This window comes from Capricornis sumatraensis, chromosome 5 (genome assembly GCF_032405125.1).
Source record: "Capricornis sumatraensis isolate serow.1 chromosome 5, serow.2, whole genome shotgun sequence".
NCBI lineage: Eukaryota > Metazoa > Chordata > Mammalia > Artiodactyla > Bovidae > Capricornis > Capricornis sumatraensis.
The window spans coordinates 74,592,229-74,611,211 of NC_091073.1; the positions used below are offsets into that span (position 1 = coordinate 74,592,229).

At 47.6% G+C, this 18,983-nt stretch overlaps 1 protein-coding gene across 1 annotated transcript in view; it reads right to left on the reverse strand.

Annotated features, from left to right (window-relative positions):
* NFE2L3 (NFE2 like bZIP transcription factor 3) overlaps positions 1 to 14,915 on the reverse strand; it is a 31,275-nt gene extending 16,360 nt beyond the window's left edge. Inside the window, exon 1 of the mRNA XM_068973005.1 lies at positions 14,340 to 14,915. Within this exon, the coding sequence (XP_068829106.1) occupies positions 14,340 to 14,915 (576 nt within the window). The remainder of the gene's footprint in view (positions 1 to 14,339) is intronic.
* Positions 14,916 to 18,983: the final 4,068 nt, after the last annotated feature.

The following is an 18,983-nucleotide window of genomic DNA, read 5'->3' on the forward strand; positions in this document are numbered from 1 at the left end:
TGAAAAAGTCTAGATTGCCTCTTCAGAGATAGATCTGAAGGGAGAGGAAGCCCCAAATACAAGTGGTTAGGGAAGACCTCTCAAGGGAGTGATATTTTAGCTGAGCTCTAAAAACAGAAAGAGCTGTGTACAGAAAAGAGCAACCAATACATTCCTGTCACCACAATGGATTTGATTAGTTTCTTAATGATGGGTATTTGTCTCCAATCCTTTCTTAAAAAAGAAAAAGAATTAAATGTCCTTATGCATACTTCTTTGCACATGTGTTAAGTAAAATAAATTCCTAGAATGTATGCTAGGTCAACACATACATGCATTTTTTAATTTGATGGATTCTACCCAATGGCCCTCTGAAAATGTTTCTGGTAATTAACTTACACTCCTACCAGTAAACGTGCCAATGTGATAGATGAAAACTGGCATCTCGCTGTAGTTTTAATTTCTATTCCTCTTATTATGAGTGAAGTTGAACATCTTTCACAAGTTTAAAAGCATTTGTATTTCCTTTTCTGTGAAGTCTTTGTGGTCTCTGTCCATTTTTCTGGGGTCTTTTCTACTGGGGTCTACTACTGAACAGTAGTAGCATTTTCACTCACCTTCTCCCATTCAGTCTCCGATCAACGTATGTATGAAACAAGTGGTGACTATGAAGACAGTAAGGGAAGAGTCCTAGCCAGGAGTAGGGGAGAGACTCGAGACAGGAGAGAAAGCCTGAGTTCTCCTAAGGACGGAAGCATGTGGAGCAAAAGGGCCAAGGCAGGAAAAGTCACAGAGCAGGAATCTGAGCTACAGGTTATTTCTTCTTCCTCTGCAACCACAGAGTAAATCCAAGAGTAGACATGGGGAGACCAGTTAGGAAGTTACTACAATAATTAATTGACAGTAGGTAACAGTCTTCCCAGATTGCCTAGTGGTAAAGAATCTGCTGGCCAATGCAGGAGACATAAGAGACCCAGGTTCGATCCCTGGGTTGGGAAGATTCCCTGGAGGAAGGCATGGCAACCCACTCCGGTATTCTTGCCTGGAGAATCCCATGGTCAGAGTAGCCTGGCGGGCTATAGTCCATGGGGTTGCACAGAGTCGGACATGACTGAAGTGACTTTAGTACACACACACACACACACACACACACAGAAATAAGAGTCTGGAAAAAGGTGGTGGTGACAGAGAAGCGGAAGAATCCATGATACACTGTGTAAAATGAGACAGGGCTTGTTGATGGACTGGAAATGGGAGAGCAAGGAAAGGGAAGAAAATTTAGAATGACTACTAGATTTCCGGCTTGAATAAAGATGGTGGATATTTACAACAGCCATTAAAAAGGGAAAGTGGGAGGTCTTCCATTTTGGAAATGTCAAATTTGAGACGTAAAAAGTCAAGCAGAAATATCTGCATGAATGAAATGAGAATCTGGAAGTTAGAGCAAAGGTTTGCACTGGAAGTAAAAACTGGGAACACATCAACATAAACACACACACAGGAACTAATGAGATTCCAACAAGTGAGCACAAAGCAAGAAGGGGCTCAGGACAGGGTTCTGCAGAAATGAAACATTCAGAGGTCAAGCAGAAAAGCTGGTGAGAAAAGACTCAAGACAAGAAATGAGTCGCAAGAGCAGACAGAATAGCAGTGTCTCAGAATCCAAAACTGTTTCAATAAGAATGGAGTGGTTCACTGTTGAATGCTGCTTGGAGGCTGCACACAGTAAGGACAGGAAAGTATCCAATGGATTTGGGAATAAGAAAGCAGTGGGTGGCCTTCGAAAATTTAGGGTAGAAGCCCAATGATACTGTGTTGAAGAGTAAATGGGAGATAACAAGTTGGGAACAGTATACAGACCATTCTTTCAAGAATTTCGGCTATGAAGTGAGTGGGGAAGTGGGTCAGAGCAATATTTTAAAGATGAGACGCTGGAATATGTTTGTAAGGCAATGACTGAGGAGAAAGGATAACATTCAGAAAGCTGTAGATAAAGACTCCAAAGGACAAATGGCAGGACTGAGTTTGAAAGAAAGAGAAATAAAACCTTCATTTCAGGATAAGGAGTAGAAAGTGGATACAAAACTGTATCTGAGGATTTGGTAGTATGACGCTCTATCCTTATTTTTGAAGGGCATTTTTAAAAGTAGAAATGGATATTGAACACTAAGGTGTTTCAAAAATATCCACAAATTATATATAACACTCTTTTCTTCTTCTTCAAGATTAACCCCCCTCCTGAGTTGGGGCCAGACTTAATAAATGAGTGGTTTTTAACAAAAGGAATGTTATTAGGTGGGCGTAATGGTTCAGCTCCGTGGCTTCCTCTTTGCTCTCCCTCGGATGACTTGTCCTGATGAAAGTGAGCACTCACGTTGCAAGGACATTCAAGCTTTTTACGGAGGCCTTGGCCCTTCCAACTCTACTTGGCACAGAGTTGCGGCCTCCTGACCACAGCTGTCAGTGGTCCACCTTGGAACTGGATCTCTCAGCTCCAGTTCAGCCTTCGGATAAATGCACTCCAATCACCATCTTCACTACAACCTCTTGAAACCAGGAAGGAGAACCACTCAGATAAGCCACTCCAGAATTTCTGACTCACATAATAAATGGGATAATAAATGTGGTATTAAGTCATTAAGTTTTGGAACAATCTCCTCTGCAGCAATGGATAACTAATACATCCATTTAAAAAAATGCTTTATGCATCTATATTTCTGTATGACTTGCTAGCATTTAATGTTTTGCAGGAATATGCATAAGAGTAATTCCTGGATTCTTCCTTTCTTTTTTGGTATCATTGTCATGCTGGTTTTGAAGAGAAAAGAATTGGGAAGCTTTATGGAACATTAGAACTCCTCACTGGAAAGTTTGAAAGAATTCTCCTTGACCTGGGAGTGAAGAGCCTCCAGCTGGGCCTTCACAGAATGCCTCACCTACATAGGGGCCCCTCACCTAAGGTCACACCCTTCCTGGGGCACCTACATCCCAGGACTGAGCAGAGAGAGCACAAAGGCCTGGCCACCTCACCCATCGTGGGACAACTGTGAAGGGCCACTTAAGCCCCAGTGCTCCTGGCACTGCCAACCTGCTCCAGAGCTTGACTCCTGCTTCTGTCCAAATTTGCTTTCTTGTATTCCCTTCCACAGCTGTAAATTTGAAATGTACTCCCTTAGAAACATCCTGCCCACTCAACTTGGGCTCAGAGAGAGTCCTCTTCCCAGGGACCGATTTGTGACAGTTAAGCAATTCTATCTTGGGGAGGGGGCGGGTGGGGGGTGGTGGTGGAGACACCAGGAACGCAAGACAGGAGAGGAAGATCCAATATTATTTCTATTTAGAAAGTGAAAAAGGGCTACTGCACTTGTATACTCTGCATAGTCCACAAGGTACCACAAAAGCCTCCTGGCTAGGACAGCTCATGTCCAAAAACAGCTGAGTAAAAGAGGCCACTCCTAATCCTACCAGCTGTGACCTTGGGCCACTCTCTCAGTCTCCTTGTCTGTGACATGAAGGGTAATAGTTTTAATTCATATTTTAAGGAAGTGGTTGAGGAAAAGCACTTTATACATTTTAAAATACTATGCAAACATTAATCAGTACTTTCTACTGCTTTTTGATTCTGAAGAGCTATAATTAATGACTAACCGCTGACAACTCAATCAGAACCCCAAGAGAAAGCGACCCCAGCCCCTAGTAGCCAGTAATTACTATCTCTTTGCTTTCTTCTTTTCCTGTTTTCCTCAACTCAACGACAAGGAGCGACAGTACAAGTGTTTTACAAGCATTGTTGTATATACTGGAGATTTATGGTCCATGCTCTTAAAGAATGGGTAAGCAAAACCCATCATTAAGTTACTTTTTATTTGTGTGTAGGTAGGTGATTTTTACTCTCAGGCTGGGACTCAATTTTTAAAAAAAGGAGAAGAAAGTTTCCATGCTCACCACAGGAAGCCATCGTAAACTTGTGAGCTGGGGTGCTCAACAACCCCCAGGGACTCGCACTGAACTGGCAGCTGCTGAAAAGGCAGGCCCTCCCACCACAGCCCCGACTGCTGGCAGCCTAGCCACCCCATCCTCTGCATGGATCCAAACCTTCTCAGTTTGGGCCCCTTAGTTAAAACTGGTTTCTTCTGTCTCAAAAATCCCATGGCCTGTAGGGTTTCTCCTATGACATGGCTTCTATTCTATGTAAAATTACAATTATTTGGGTCTCTTCTTACCTACTGGGCTGTAAATAATTTTTTTTTTATTTTATACTCGAGTTTAGTTGATTAACAATGTTTGTCTCAGTTTCAGGTGGCAGCAAGACACATGTATCTCCTTGGGTCGGGAAGATTCCCTGGAGAAAGACATCATGACCCACTCCAGTATTCTTGCCTCGAGAATCCGATGGACAGAAAGTCTGGAGGGCTACACAGTCTGGAGGGTTGCAGAGGGTCAGACATGACTGAGCAAGTAACACTTTCACTTTTTCTATAGATGTATCTATTCATTCTCAGATTCTTTTCCCATTTAGGTTATTACAGAATATTGAGTAACTAAACATCCTTGTGCTATATACAGTAGGTCCTTGTTGGGTTATCTATTTCAACTACAGCAGTGTGAACATATCAATCCCAATTCCTAACTACCCCTCTCCCACATCCTTCCCTGTTGGTAACAAGGGCTGTACCCTTCTGACACCTGTCCTCCAGCTGTTAACTCATCTTTGCCACCACAGATGAGTTAGGGAGCAGAGCTGAGCCTCAAAGGAAGGTTTTCAGAGACAATGAAGGATAGTGGAGAGGGGAGAAAGAAGCAAAGCTGGCCTCTTCTCTTTGCTGAGTCTTAGAAGTTCTGGTATCCGGCAGCATGATTTCTGACTTGGTACTTACTATCCTGTGCTGGGACCGGAAGAGGACGACGGAGAGTTTGACCCTGAAAACACTCTTTGTGAACAGTTCCGGCGGGCTTCACTGGCTGGGCCTTTCATTTAGTGATCTGGGGGAGGAGAGACTAAGACCTGCTGTGACCTTTAGGGTTGGAAGAACCTTCAAAGACCAAGAACAGTGTGGGGCCTATGAGAAGAATGACATCAGAGGGAGAGGGATGAAGGCCAAAGAATTCTGAGGCCCTGGCTCTAGGCTGGAGGCAAGCTGGAGTCATCAGGTCTAGAGAGAAACGAGGAGCCAGATAAAGAGAGACTGTGTCCTGTCTGGCCTGGGTGGTTTGCTGCAGCTGTTTATAATAATTATAGCTCACACTGATTGAGCACTCACTCTGGGCCAGGCATCACAATCATGATCTCACTGAAGTTGCCTGGCATCCCAGGTACTGCTCTTTTCTCCTTTTACGAAGGGGAAAACTGAGGCACAGGGAGGTTAAGCAACTTGCTGTTAAGTCACAGACCTGGTAAGTGACTTAACAGGGTGTGGCTGCAGGTGTTTTTACTTGACAGCCTGCTTATGGACACTGTCCTGGTTCTTGTTTGCCGCCCCCCAGGTCCCCATGTGTCCCCCAGAAGCTGAGCCCCGAACACTGTGGGGCTCCCAACAGGATTCACTGGTGAGAGGGTACAGTAGGAGGCTGGAGGGGGTGATGAGGAACAGGAGAGGCCTGGACATTTCTCCCCCTACCCAGGGCTCCGCCTTTCACTGTAGTCGCTGGGTGTCCCAACACCCCTGTCTGCTGCTGTGAGAAGTCATTCACTGAAGACTCTTCATTTCCTCTTCTGTAGGAAGAAGGGTGCCTTCTGCACCACCACCCACGATGGCTCCCACTTGCTTCACACAGATAAGAACTGCAGACATGGGAAGAGTTCGCTCCATACAAATAAAGCAAGTCCCTCTCTGAATATCAAGCAGAACAGCTGGCTACAATGCATTGTACTGATCTTATTTGGATTGTGAGTCCAACAAACCAACTGTGAAAAAGTTTATCATGAGATAACTGGGGTTGAATACGAACTGGACCTTCAGTGATAACAAATTTTTGCTGATTTTTTGAGGTGTGGTCTTGGCATTGTGTCAATGTTTAGAAGGGTCCTTTAGGGATATATACCCTGAAGTATTTTTAGAAGATTTTCTGAGTTGATGAAAGTAGTGGGAAGAACAGGAAAGGAACAAATCCAGGCTTTTTTCTCCTCTTGACTAAGTCCCTGCAAAGAGCTGGCACAAGAATCACAAGAAATGATGTCTGGAATTTGTTTCAAACTAATGGGGGGAGGGACAAGGGGAGTGACAGATGAGCCAAGACTGGCCCTGCACTGGCGACTGTTATGCTGGTGACAAGGATGGAGTACAGGACTCCATTATCCAATCTCCATTCTCTCCATTTGCTATTATGCTCTGGAAACTGCTCACCCTAACATGTGCTATAGACTAAACTCACTTCTGAAGGCTCCTAGAGGAAGCAGCTAAAAAAATTGGCAAGCATCCTCCACGAGGCTGAAACTAAGCCGTTCAGTGTGACTGCCCACCAGGAGAAGCCAGGTATGAAAACAGCCAGTGTTTCCAAACAGGAGACTCAACACCTGGGACACAAGGGCATGAACTCCAACCTGCAGGCTTTGATTTTAAAAGGAACTGCTTCTCCCACATGTAATCCCCAGGTGCAGGCTGAGGGCCTGGGAGAGGGGAGGGCAGAGGGCAGTCGGGGGGGTGGGAGCAGAGGGACCAGGAGAGGGCAGGGCAGAGCAGAGGGGAGGTGGGGAGGGGAGAGCAGGAGAGATTCATGTAATGCTACATTACTCCAGCAGGCAGGACAGGCCAAGTGGCCTTCAACATGCATGATGTTTTTGTATTTTCTTCACAATGGAAAATTTCAAACACACAAAATAAACAGAAAACAATATAGCAAGCCCTCCATGAACCCATCATCCAGTTTCAAAAATTATCAACAATTTCCTGCTATTCTTTTTTGGTTTTGTTTTTTGACTGCACCCTGAGGTATGGGATCTTAATTCCCAACCAGGGATTGAGACCAGGAAGAGACGGGATCGAACCCAAGCCCCCTGCGTTGGAAGCGCAGTCTTAACCACTGGGCCACCAGGGAAGTCTCTTACCTGTTGTTCTTATATCACTAATCCCACCACCCCTCCCCTCCACACTACTCAATCATTCTCTCATAGTTTTTAGGTAGGGTATACCTGGCCAGAACTGTATAAACCTTAACTGCACAATTCTGACAAATGCAGGCACCCATTTAACTTGGACCTCAACTGTGAAAGAACATTTAAAGTTCTCAGACACTCCCAGAAAGTTCTCACATTTGTACCCTAGCTTCACCTATTCTAGAACTTAAGCATGAGTTAATTTTGAACTGCACTTATTTGCAAGTTAGTTCTGCATTCATTATTAGTTATTTTTGCAAGTTAGTTTCTCATCCCCAGCAAGGAACTAGACAGGTCAAGCTTTAACTTTAAAACAACACCTGGCAAACCAGGGCTCTAGCCCAGGTCCTGCTGCTCAAGCAGGTAACTTTGGCTCAGTCTATGAGCTCTTTTGGGCTTTAAATTCAGAAGGATAGTTTTCAACCAGGCACCGTCCCCCACCCACCCCCCTCCTCCCTCCATTCCTACATTGCTGGGCATCAAAAAGCCCTGAGGCAGTAAAACCGTGGCTAAGATCAAGATGGGGTGGCAGAAGAATCATGTGGAAGTCTGAGAAACTGCAGACCCATCCCAAGCCCCATCTGAGAGGCTCTGATTCAGCCAGTCTCAGGCGGGCCCTGAAATTTACATTGTATCAAGCAACTGGGTAATTGACACAGTCACTGGGATGAGAAACCCAGCTCTAAAGTAAGGCGGCTGCTGCTGCTGCTGCTAAGTCACTTCAGTCTAAGCAGCTCTTTTTTCAGATGAGCTTAAGGGTTCTGCCTCCTCAACAAGCCCAAGGCCTCCTTGCAAGACCTGGCAGTCATCTACCATTTCCTCCATATGTCAGGGGTTTCCTGGGAGTTCAACATTCCCCAGCTCTGGAGCAATGAGAGTAAATCACTTGCTGAGTATCTATTACTATGCTAAAACCTGCACTAGCCCTTTAACATACAGTATAATTTAATGCTCAAGGAACTTTTCTGGAAAGAAGTTAATATTCTTTTACAATTTGGACACCAAGCCTCATGGAGGTTGCCCAGGAAGATACGGAGCTGGGATGGGGTGATGACTGGTTTTACATGTCAGTGTGGCCAAGCTACAGGACCCAGAATTCCATCAGATGCTAACCTAGTGTTGCTGTGAAGGTACTGAGGTACTGTGCAGATGTGGGTAACAGTGGCCCCCAACTAGGTGACTGAGTAAAAGAGAGTGTCTTTGATAATCCAAGTGGGCCTCATCCAATCAACTGAAAGTCTTTCAGGACAAAATGGAACAAAACTAAAGTCTCCCTGGGGAAGAAATTTTGCCTCAAACCTCCATCAGGAAACATGGGTTTGATCCCTGGGTTGGGAAGATCGCCTGGAGGACATGGTAACCCACTCCAGTATTCTTGCCTGAAGATCCCATGGACAGAGGAGCCTGGAGGGCTACAGTCCATGGGTCACAAAGAGTTGGTCACGACTGGAGCTACTTAGCACACACACACACACAACCACAAAAGGCACACACACACAATCACAAAAGGCCATGCCTTCCTTGCCTCTACAATACTGACCATGATCTGCCAACCACCACCTGCAACTCAACCAAAAACCACCCAGGTGTGTACTGGAGCCTCAGCCTGCTTCAGCTGCCCAGAAGTGTATTTGAATATTACTGTACATCTTTAATTAGATTTTGAGAATAAACTATTTATATCGAAAGGCTACCACAAATGCAAGAAGCTTGTTTTTATGTTTCAATTTTTTAGTGGGTGTTGAGGGGGGCAGCATAGTCTACCTCAGCACTTAAGAACAGTAACCTGTCTATTCTGGGCAAGATCATACTTTAGGCAATCCTGAGTTTCACCACCTGATTAATTATATGCCAACCTGAAAGTCTACTTTCCACTGCCCCATCCACTCAAATCAGCATTAAGCGGTCAGATAGCCCATCAAGATTTCGTATATTTTGTATATTTGTAGTTGGGACTCTGGCCTGGAAGGTCTCAAGACATGTGAGCTCTCAGCACCTGAGCAGCTCTGCAGAGTCAACATGGAGGATGAATGAGGAGCTCAACACACGCTGATTGAACGGGCTTCTGCTCCTAATCCTGTCCCTGGGTGCCACTTGCACATTAGAGTGAAGACCCAGTTTCCACACTTAAGGCAGTGCAGTTCAAAGTAGAGAACGCAAGTCCCATAGAAGAAATGTCACAAAATGCAGTAGGGCACAAAGGAAAGAACAGGAAATGCTTGAGGTAATAGTGGAGAGAAGTCAGAACTTAACAGCAAAAGACTTGAAAGAAATGAAAGGATGCGTTCTGGGCAAAGGTAACCGAGTCAAAGGCAGGAAAGAACCGGCTATTTGGGGAAGAGGAAGGGAGAAAGTCAAAGTAGCCAAGTAGGCTACAGGTGTGGGCCAGCTGGAGAGATGAACTCAGAACAGGGAGCTGCATCAGATGGGGAGCCTTGAATAACAAAATAGCAAACTGGCAGGCAATGAGGAGCCCTGGGGGACTTCCCAGATGAAAACTGGAAAAGAACAAGGCATGCGCTGGAGACCTGTATGTGGCAACGAAGCACAGAGGAATAAGTTAGGAAGGGGCACTGGAGCGCCTCCAGCCCCCACTGAGTTAACAGCAGCTGCTAACATGGAGGGCTTACCAAGTGCCAACCCCAAAGAACGCATGTGATCTCTTTAATCCTCCTGAAGGGACTCTTACCAACCCATTTCACAGATAAGGGAACCAAGGAACAGGGAGGTTAACAAGTGTGTTCCGGATCATATAACCAGTCAGCAGTGAGGCTCCAGGGCCAGCACACTGACCACGAGAGCAGCCTGCCTGAGTCGCCCACAGGGGCAGGCCTGGGCCCTGCGCTCCAATTCCAAGTGGAGCTGAGAAGCAGGGTGAGCGAAGGGGAGACTCACACACTGCAGAGATGATGTCTCTGTAACCTACCACTTTAGGTCAAAGGCAGACTGGAAGAAGTCTGGGGTTCCTTGGGGTTGGGGCACAACAAGCCAGCCAAAAACCAGCTTTGCTCAAGAACTTACACCAAGTCTTGTTGCAAATGGTCCCACACGTAGTCCAGCTGCTTCTAGACACCATGGACTTTCAACAACTGGTACCTCGTTGGTAAGCAAGTGGAACACCCCCAAGAGTTCCCAGAAACGGGAGATGGTGACCGCATAACGGATTGAACTGAGTCCGTCAAAACTGATGTGCTTGAAGTCATAACCCTCAGTACCCCAGAATGTGACCTTATTTGGAAACTGAGCCATTGCTAATGCAATTGGTTAGGATGAGAAGGTGGGCCCCTAATCCTATATGACTGGTATATAGAGGGAATACAGTACTTTATACTTTCCTATAAAGAGGGAAATCTGGCTACAGGCATGCGTACAGGGACAACGCCATGTGAAGAAGGCAGAGACTGGGCTGATGCAGTAAAAAGCAAGGGCTGCTGAAGACTGTCAGCAAATGACCAGAAACCAGGAGCGAGGCCTGGAACCTCTCCCTCACAACCTTCAGCCTCACCATCACAGCCTGGAACCTCAGAACTGCTGAGACCCTTTCTCCACCTTTTTCCCTCCAGAACTGTGAGACAGTAAATTCCTGTTAAGTCTCCTGGTTCATGTTACTTTGTCGCAGCAGCCCTAGGATACTAATGGGCTTCCCAGGTGGCTCAGGGGCAAAGAATCCCTCTGCCAATGCAGGAGACATGGGCTCGATCCCTGGGTCAGGAAGATCCCCTGAAGAAGGAAATGGCAACCCACTCCAGTATTCTAGCAAATCCCATGGACATAGGGGCCTGGCAGGCTTCAGTCCATAGGGCAGCAAAGAGTCGGACACGACTGAGGAACTAAACAGCAACAACACTAATACAGTGACCCATGCTATTCCTTCCCAGGAGAAGATCACAGGTGCATCTTCACTGCATATTTTAGTAAGTAAAAAGTCTACTGTGAAACGTTGTACTGCAATGCATATCATTCCACTTCTGTATCATGGTTGTAAGTTGAAAACAGGCAAGTGTTTGAAATTTCATCTATCTCCAACTGCCCAGGCATCAGGGACTATCTTTGATTTTGAAACAGAAACCAACTTTCATTTTAACGATCAAGGGCCTGCTTTCTCTTCCGTTTATGTACTCTTAGAAGCAAATATTGACTGTATCAGATTCTTCCTGTGATCTGAAGAAACCAACTCCAAAGGTCAGAGGTCCTGCTGGACCCCTCAACCCAGCAGAAGGTCCCCATCTGTCCCACGGCATGAAACCGCATCAAGATGACCACAAGCCCTCTCAGTTTTAAAGTGGCAACAGCTCTCTGAAATACGGCTGCTGGCTGTAAGTAGTCACCCCATCTTCAAATATGCTCACACATTCAATTCTGCAACTACCATTGATTGCTTTGTTTAACCAGTGCATGACTTTGAAGAACATGTGCCTCATAAGTTGTGAGAGAATGGTTGTGGTCAGGAAGGGAAGCTTGTCTGCCCTGGGGAATTCCACATACTGTTTGCAACTAATGATTAGCCTCACTAAGAAATGAAACCAAAGCTGTACTTCTTTTGATAGTTGGAAAATCCCCTACTCCAAAATATTTTTGCACATGTACAAAAATTATGGAAAGTTATACTATAAAACCAGAATCTCCTACAACTCAAATGTAAGCCACCATAATTATCTATAACAAACTTAAGATGTTCTTATATCACAGCACTCCCTCTCTTTGAAGTTAACCTTGAGCATTTAAGGTGGGACAGGCACAGTTCTAAGCCTATTCCATGGTATGAATGTTTAATTCTCACAACAACCCTCTGCAGTAGCCACCTATATTATTCCTATTGTGCAGGTGAGAATAAAGCACAGATAGATTCAGAAATGGCCCAAGGTCACAGAGCAATGCATGGTATAACTGGGATCCCAAACCAGGCAGTCTGGCTCAAACCCACCCCACCTCCTTAACAGACAACCAATCAAGCTAGATACAGAGATAAACAAGACAAAATGTTGAGTGGGGACCAGTTAAGGAGGGTGTGTTGAGGATGGAGGCAAAAGAAGAAAACAATCACATCCCAGGCACTAGGCTGGCACTTCACACATGCTTTTCCCACTTAATGGGCACAGCACCCGAGGGAAGCATTACTCCCCCACTCAACAGATGAGACACTGAGGCCTGAGGGGTTACGGTGGTCCATATGAGGGCACATTATTATGTGATGCCCCCAAACCCAGGTTTGCTGATTGCAAAAACCAGAGCTGTTTGGTTTTTTCAGTCTATTTTCTCCAGAGTCATGGTTTCCAACTGTAACTTCAGCATTACTGATGGTACAATTTGCTTTTTAAAGTCAATCCAGCAGTGGAGAGCAGTGGTGCTGGGGTCAGGAATGGGAGTAATGCCCATTCCAGCTGCACGCTTGCACAGAAAAGTGCAGTGGAGATGCTTAATGTGCCAGCCTGGGAGTCAGGGGGGCTCAGGGCCTAGATCCACTTCTGGTACTAATTGTGCCGGTTTAGCCAAGCCCCTCAACCTCACTGGATCTCTATTTTCCAAGTATGAATTGGATATAAGGATGCCTGGCCTGTGGACCTCACAAGGGCCATGTAAAAGGTGTTACCAATGCAAGTGAACTGGCTGTGAAAACTGTAAGGTGCTCCACAGCTAATTATCGCCAGAATGAACAAAACCAGGTCATCCCAGCAGCTACCACAGTCCCGCAGGTCCACACATGTCAGCTGGGGGAGGTGACACCAGGAGAATGGCCTGGGGTGAACCTCACCCTCTTCCTTAGGAAATCTGGGCTCAGGGCATCCAAGGTCTGGCTCTGCCTAGGTCCCCAGAGCTTTCCCCCATGGCAGCCTTGCTGGTCTAAAGAGCTATCAACCAGGAGAGCCTGGGCGGGGGAGCGAAGTCCTTGAAGAGCAGCCTCCTATGCCTCCAGGTCCTCACACACTTCGCAGGCCGGCTGGCACTGAGCGGTGATGGGGGCAGGGTGCCATCTGGGACAGCATCCAACACTGGGTTTCATCCCTGGGTGGCACGGAATCCGGAAAGGGAGCGGCACAGAACGCTCCACCCCTGCACGGGGAGGGATTCAGGTGAGACCACCCCCCAGGGTGGAGACTGGAGGACCGAGGGGAAAGGACCTACCCACTCCTACCCTCCGTTTGTTCGGAGCCCACCGAGGCTCCCCCACCCCCATCCGATTAGTTCCGGCCCCAGGAAGAGGCAGGGATCGGATACATTTAACACTGAATCACCCGGCACTTGGGCACAATGACCCCTCTAGGAGAGGGCGGAGAAGCTCGTCTGGCAACTGCCTACACAAACAGGGCAATTCTGAAGAGCAGCAAACAAACGAGTCTGGCTCCGTTTTGCATAAGATTGCACTCCACAAAAACAACGTCCAAGGAACTCTTGCTGATCAATATCAATTGCTAACACTGAGGTTTAGGCCAATTACAGAGGTCCCTTTGGAGGGAACTTTGGATAAGCCGATTTTTTGGTAATTGCTATGCTGTGTCTGTAGACACCAACTCGCCGTTGGGAGCACCAGACACTTCAGTCAACAGATTCTGGTGAACTTTGTTTTAAAAGGAAGTTAAACTGAAAGGTTTGAACCTACGAACCAAAGGAAACTTGTTAGTCACTAGGTGACTGTCAGGCTACCCGAGTTCTTTATGCTAAGGGGTTACACAAGTTCTGGGGGGAGATGTGAAGAATCATTAAGTACGAGCAGACCGGTCTGTCTGCGGGCCTCGGAGTGGACACTGACCACAGCCCCTCAATCCAGAGAAGCATTAAAAAACGAACTGCAATGGGTACAAATCCGAAGGAAGTGAGCACATTGGGCCGGGAGCGCGGTTAAGAGAAACGTGTATCGTCCCGGATACACCGTCCAAGGCCGCCTTCGGTTCCGGAAAAAGATATGTCATTTTACACGAGGTACTAAACGAACACAATGGGCCAGAAAATTTCCAGCATACTGTCCGCCCTCTCCACCCCCGAACTACTGCCCTTGATGGCCGTCAAACATAGGACAGGTGTTCTTTATAACCTAACTGATGACTTCACCCACTTGGTTCCTAAGAGCCATAGCGACAGCACTAAGCCTTCTTCGGTCGAATTCACAAAAAGGAGAGGCTAACAGTTTTCCTCAAACCTGCAAACCCCACCCGCCCGGGGGCGACGGGTGGAGGTGCGCAGGCGTGCCGCCCCCCCTACCCCCGCCCGCCACAACCAGGGCTCCCGGCCAGGTCCCCCAGCACCCGCTCGCGTCCCGCTCTCCTGTTACCTCGCTCGCGTGTCCGCCGGCGTCCGACACTTGAGCCGTCGGTTCCGCGGGTGCCTTCTCCTCCTCCTCGGCGGCCAACCGGCTACTCTGAACCGCTCGCGGATCCCCGCCGCCAGCCGGCGCAGCCTGGCTAACGCCGTCCACGCCTGCACCCACTCCCCCGGCAGATGAGGCGGCTGCGGTGCCGAGCAGCGCGTGCGCCCCGTCGGCGTCGCCTGCAGCCACGCTGTGCACCAGCCACGCGTCCACTCGGATGCTGGGGATAAAGGGGACCCCCAGCGCGCGCACCTCCCGGAGCAGCCGGCCCTCTGGCGGCGCCGCGGGGTCCCGCTCCCAGCACTTGGGGTGCAGCAGTTCGGCGCGCCCCCACCCTCCCGAGGCCGGGAAAGGACTGAGCGCAGAGATGTGGCTCGTCTGGCCGTTCCGGAGCAGCAGCTCATCTCCAAGCAGAGTGCGCGACGGGAACAGCAGGTCGAGGTCTAGGTCCAGGTCCAGGCGGAGCTCCGCCAAGCTCAGCAGGATGGTGAGGTGAAGAAGGCTGCCGCCGTCCGACCACCACGGCTTCAAGTACTTCATCCCCCGCCGCGCGCCCGAGGACGCCCAGGAGGGCGCCCGCGGATCCCTGCGCTCAGGCCGCGCGGCTCTGGCACGTGCGGGCCCCGCGCGCCGCCGGCACCTGTCTGGAAGAGACAGAGCGGCGAAACAATGGACCTGGACGCGCAGCGGCCGTCGCGGGCCCCCGGAGCAGGGTACAAAGGAGGTTCCACCGCAGCCGGCCGAGTACCTGCGGCTGTGGAGTGGCGGAGGAGGAGCCACCTGCGGCCGGAGCTCGCCCTCTCGGGCTGCCTCGCAGCGCCGAGCTACAGCCAGGCTCCGCCCCGGGCCGCGGGCGCCGCCGCCGGGGACACGCCCACGGCCGCCCAGGGCCGGCGCCCGTGGGAGGGGCCCGCGCGGGGCGGGGCCCCCGCGCTCAAAGGCTCTTTATTCCCCGGGAACGCAAAGCTTCCTGGGAGCAGAAGTAGTTCTGGGCGCGAAGTGGCTTTCAACCCTGTGGTGGTCGGCTGGGCGGCTGTGGCTGAAACCGCGAGGTGGGAGTAGGGGGTCGGGGTAAAGGTGGGTAGGAAGGGACAGGATGTATAGACTGAGGTGGGGGGGGAGCGGGAAGTCGAGGCACTGGGCGGCATGCAGAGGGCTTCCACCCACGTGAAAACACTGAGCTGGCACAGTAGGTTCAGATCCCAGCGCCACTACCAGTCGTGTGACCTTGAAAGGTTACTTCTCTTTGCCTCAGTTTTCTTATCTGTAAAATGGGGATAAAAGTACCGTTCAATAGGCTGTGGGGAGATCAGGCAGTGTATTGTAAAGCTGAGAGTTTGACATATAGATTCCAAAGCTGCCATAAAGATCAAACAGAACTGTTATCTGTTCCCTCCCGCTTCCCCCGGCTTGCCCTGCCAGAGGCTAGGCCTTTCCTCACCATCTCCTTTGCTCCTTAAGTGAGAGTTAAGAGCGCTAGTGCTCCATCCTTACTCTGTATGCGTCCAAATCCCCCCTCTACTGCTTACTAGCTTGGACCTTGGACAAATTGGTCACTCTCAGTACCTGTTTCCTCACTGTGAAGTGGGACTAATGAGAGCACGCCTCGGGACACGTGTTGTGACCCCTAAATGAGGTGTGTATACCACCAACCACAGCACTGGGTAGATAGGAAGTGGCCTCTGAGTGTTACCTATCATTTGTATTACCCATTTTCCGAGGCTTAACCCAAAGATACATCCTTTGAATTTTCACCATTTGGAATTCTCTTCCCCCATCTGTTCTCCCACAATGATTTCTCCATATGCCAACATTGCAACACTTGGCACATTTCACTTTGCACTGTAGTTGAAATTGACCTGATTTGTCCATTATACATTCTTGAGGGCAAAAAAAAAAAAACCTGTTTGGCTTACCTTTGTGCTCAGCACTGGGCCTTACCATTGTAAGTTTTGCTAACTCACTCCCTTCCTGGGGAGGGGGGAGGGAGGGATAGAGTGGGCATACCCAGCTGAGGGTTGGCAGTTGTGTAAGAAATTGAGCAAGACTTGCTTTTAAAGGTTCCTTCCTCCACCTGGTTTTCTCCTCTGTCTTGGGGCTAATGTAATGAGAACTCCACATCAGATGCCAGTTTGCTCTATGAGAACTAGGGGAGCAGAAGCAGACTTCTGAAAAGTTGGCTTCTACTTTAAGCCCTGGAGAGTGGGTTATCAGGTGTGAAGAGGCTGGAAGAGAGATGCTCTGCCAGGTTAGTGAGATTTGGGACACTTAGTCCCTGGACAGGGATTCAGGTTCTGGGCTTAACACTGCTGAATTCAGACATCTAGCTCAGTGTTTTCTGAGGACCCACTGAACTGCCTGATGTTGTGAAGGATAGGAAATGAAGTACTTTTGCTCTGTAAGTTAATGGTCTCATTGGGGAGTGAAAGAATGTTCTCGAATGCCTAAATATTTTGGAGATGTAAGTGACCACAAAGTAAGTGCCGTAAACCAGGTGAGAACAGAGGTAGTACCTTCTTCAAGGTAGTATGTCCCAGAAACTTGCACTCAGTCGGTACTCAAGACATATTTTTTTCAGTTGAATTGAATCTTTTACACTTGAGATGTGTTTTGAAGGATCCCAACAGATGAACAACAGGAAGGACTTTCAAACTTCCTGATATAGTTGGGGAAGGGGCTGACTCCTCACCTTTAAAATGTGAGCTGATAATCACAGTATCTGTCAGACTTGTTGTTCAGTCACTAAGTTGTATCTGAATCTTTGAGACCCCCCAGACTACAGCACATCAGGCTCCTCTGTTCTTCATTCTCTTCCAGAGTTTGCTCAGATTCGTGTCCATTGAGTTGGTGATGCTATTAACCATCTCATTCTCTGCTGCCCCTTCTTTTGCCTTCATCTTTCCCAGCATTTGGGTCTTTTCCAGTGAGTTGACTCTTCAAATCAGGTAGCCAAAATATTGGACTTTCAGCTTCAGCATCAGTCCTTCCAATGAATATTCAGGGTTAATTTCCTTTAGGATTGACTGGTTTGATCTCACGGTCCAAGGGACACTCAAGAGTCTTCTCTAGCACCACAATTCAAAAGCATTAATTCTTCAGCACTCAGCCTTCTTTATGGTCCAGTTCTCACATCCTTACATGATTATTGAAAAAACCATAGCTTTGACTGTATGGACCTCTGTTGGCAAAGTGATATCTCTACTTTTTAATACACTGTCTAGGTTTGTCATAGCTTTCCTACCAAGGATCAAGCGTCTTTTAATTTCATGGCTGCAGTCACTGTCTGCAGTGATTTTGGAGCCCAAGAAAATAAAATCTGTCACTGCTTCCACTTTTTCCCCTTCTATTTGCTATAAAGTGATGGGACCAGATGCCATGATCTTAGTTTTTTTTAATGTTGAGTCAGACCGTGCAATTCAAATCTGTGGCTTACAGACTGGTGAGAATGCAGGCACAGAAAGGACCTTGAAGCCAAATATTAAACAGGGGACTCATAATCAACCCTACATGCCTTTGACCTTCAACATAACAAAAGATCCCATTTTTAGGAAGTCAGAGAGAGTGGAGAATGGGTTTGTTTGTTTGTTTTTTGGGGTTTTTTTAAAATTTTTTTTCTAGAATCCCTCTTCCCAGGAATAGCCAAGTGAAAAGTACAAATCGCTGACTTGTAAAAGCCTTGAAAAGCCATCTGTGTTTATTCAGATCCTTAAACCAGTGCCACTCAGAGGATGGTCTATAACTGAGATTAGTCCATAAACTATTTGTTTCTGGTCCAGATGAGATAAGTAATAGAATTGAATGTCTAGAAATGTTTACAGTCTTTTGACATTGTTGCAACAACCAAGCCATGATCAATAGGTTCACTTTTCTATACTGTAGTTGTTTAATTTTTCTAGAAATGTATTTTTTTACTGTACAAAAGTACTGACCTATAACAGGGGAAAGAAAGCTGATCTATCACCAGGATTAGTTTGATAAGCACTGCTTTAAATGCATTCTTGTGAGGCAGACATGTTCTGAAATGACTTCCTGTCCTCAGTTGTGGGCTGATCCTGGTTACTTGCTTCTGACAAATAGAGTATGGCCAAAGTGATGCAATGTCATTTCCAAGATTAGGTTATAAAAAGACTGTGTCTTATATCTTGCTTACTATCCTAGTCTGTTTGGGCTGCTATAACAAGATACTATAGAACTGGGTAACTTATAAGCAGCAGAAGTTTATTGCTTACAGTTCTGGAAGCTGAAAGTACAAGGTCAAGGTGCCAGCATGGTTAGTCTGGTGAGAGGCCTCGTCTGGGTTGCAGACAGCTAGCTTCTTGTATCTTCACAGAGTGGAAGGGACAAGGGAGGCTTTTAAAAAGCCCTTTCTCAGTGGCTTTTTAAAAATTAATTTATTTTTGGCTGTGCTGGGTCTTCCTTTCTTTGTGGTCTCTTCTCTAGTTGTGGCGATTGGGGGTTCCTTTTCGTTTCTCATTGCGATGCCTTCTCTTGTTGCAGAGCATGGGCCCGAGGGCTCTCGGGCTTCAGTAGTTGTGGCTTGGCGGCTTAGTAGTTGCAGTTCCCTGGGGCTCGAGCACAGGTTCAGTAGTTATGGTGTGCGGACTTAGT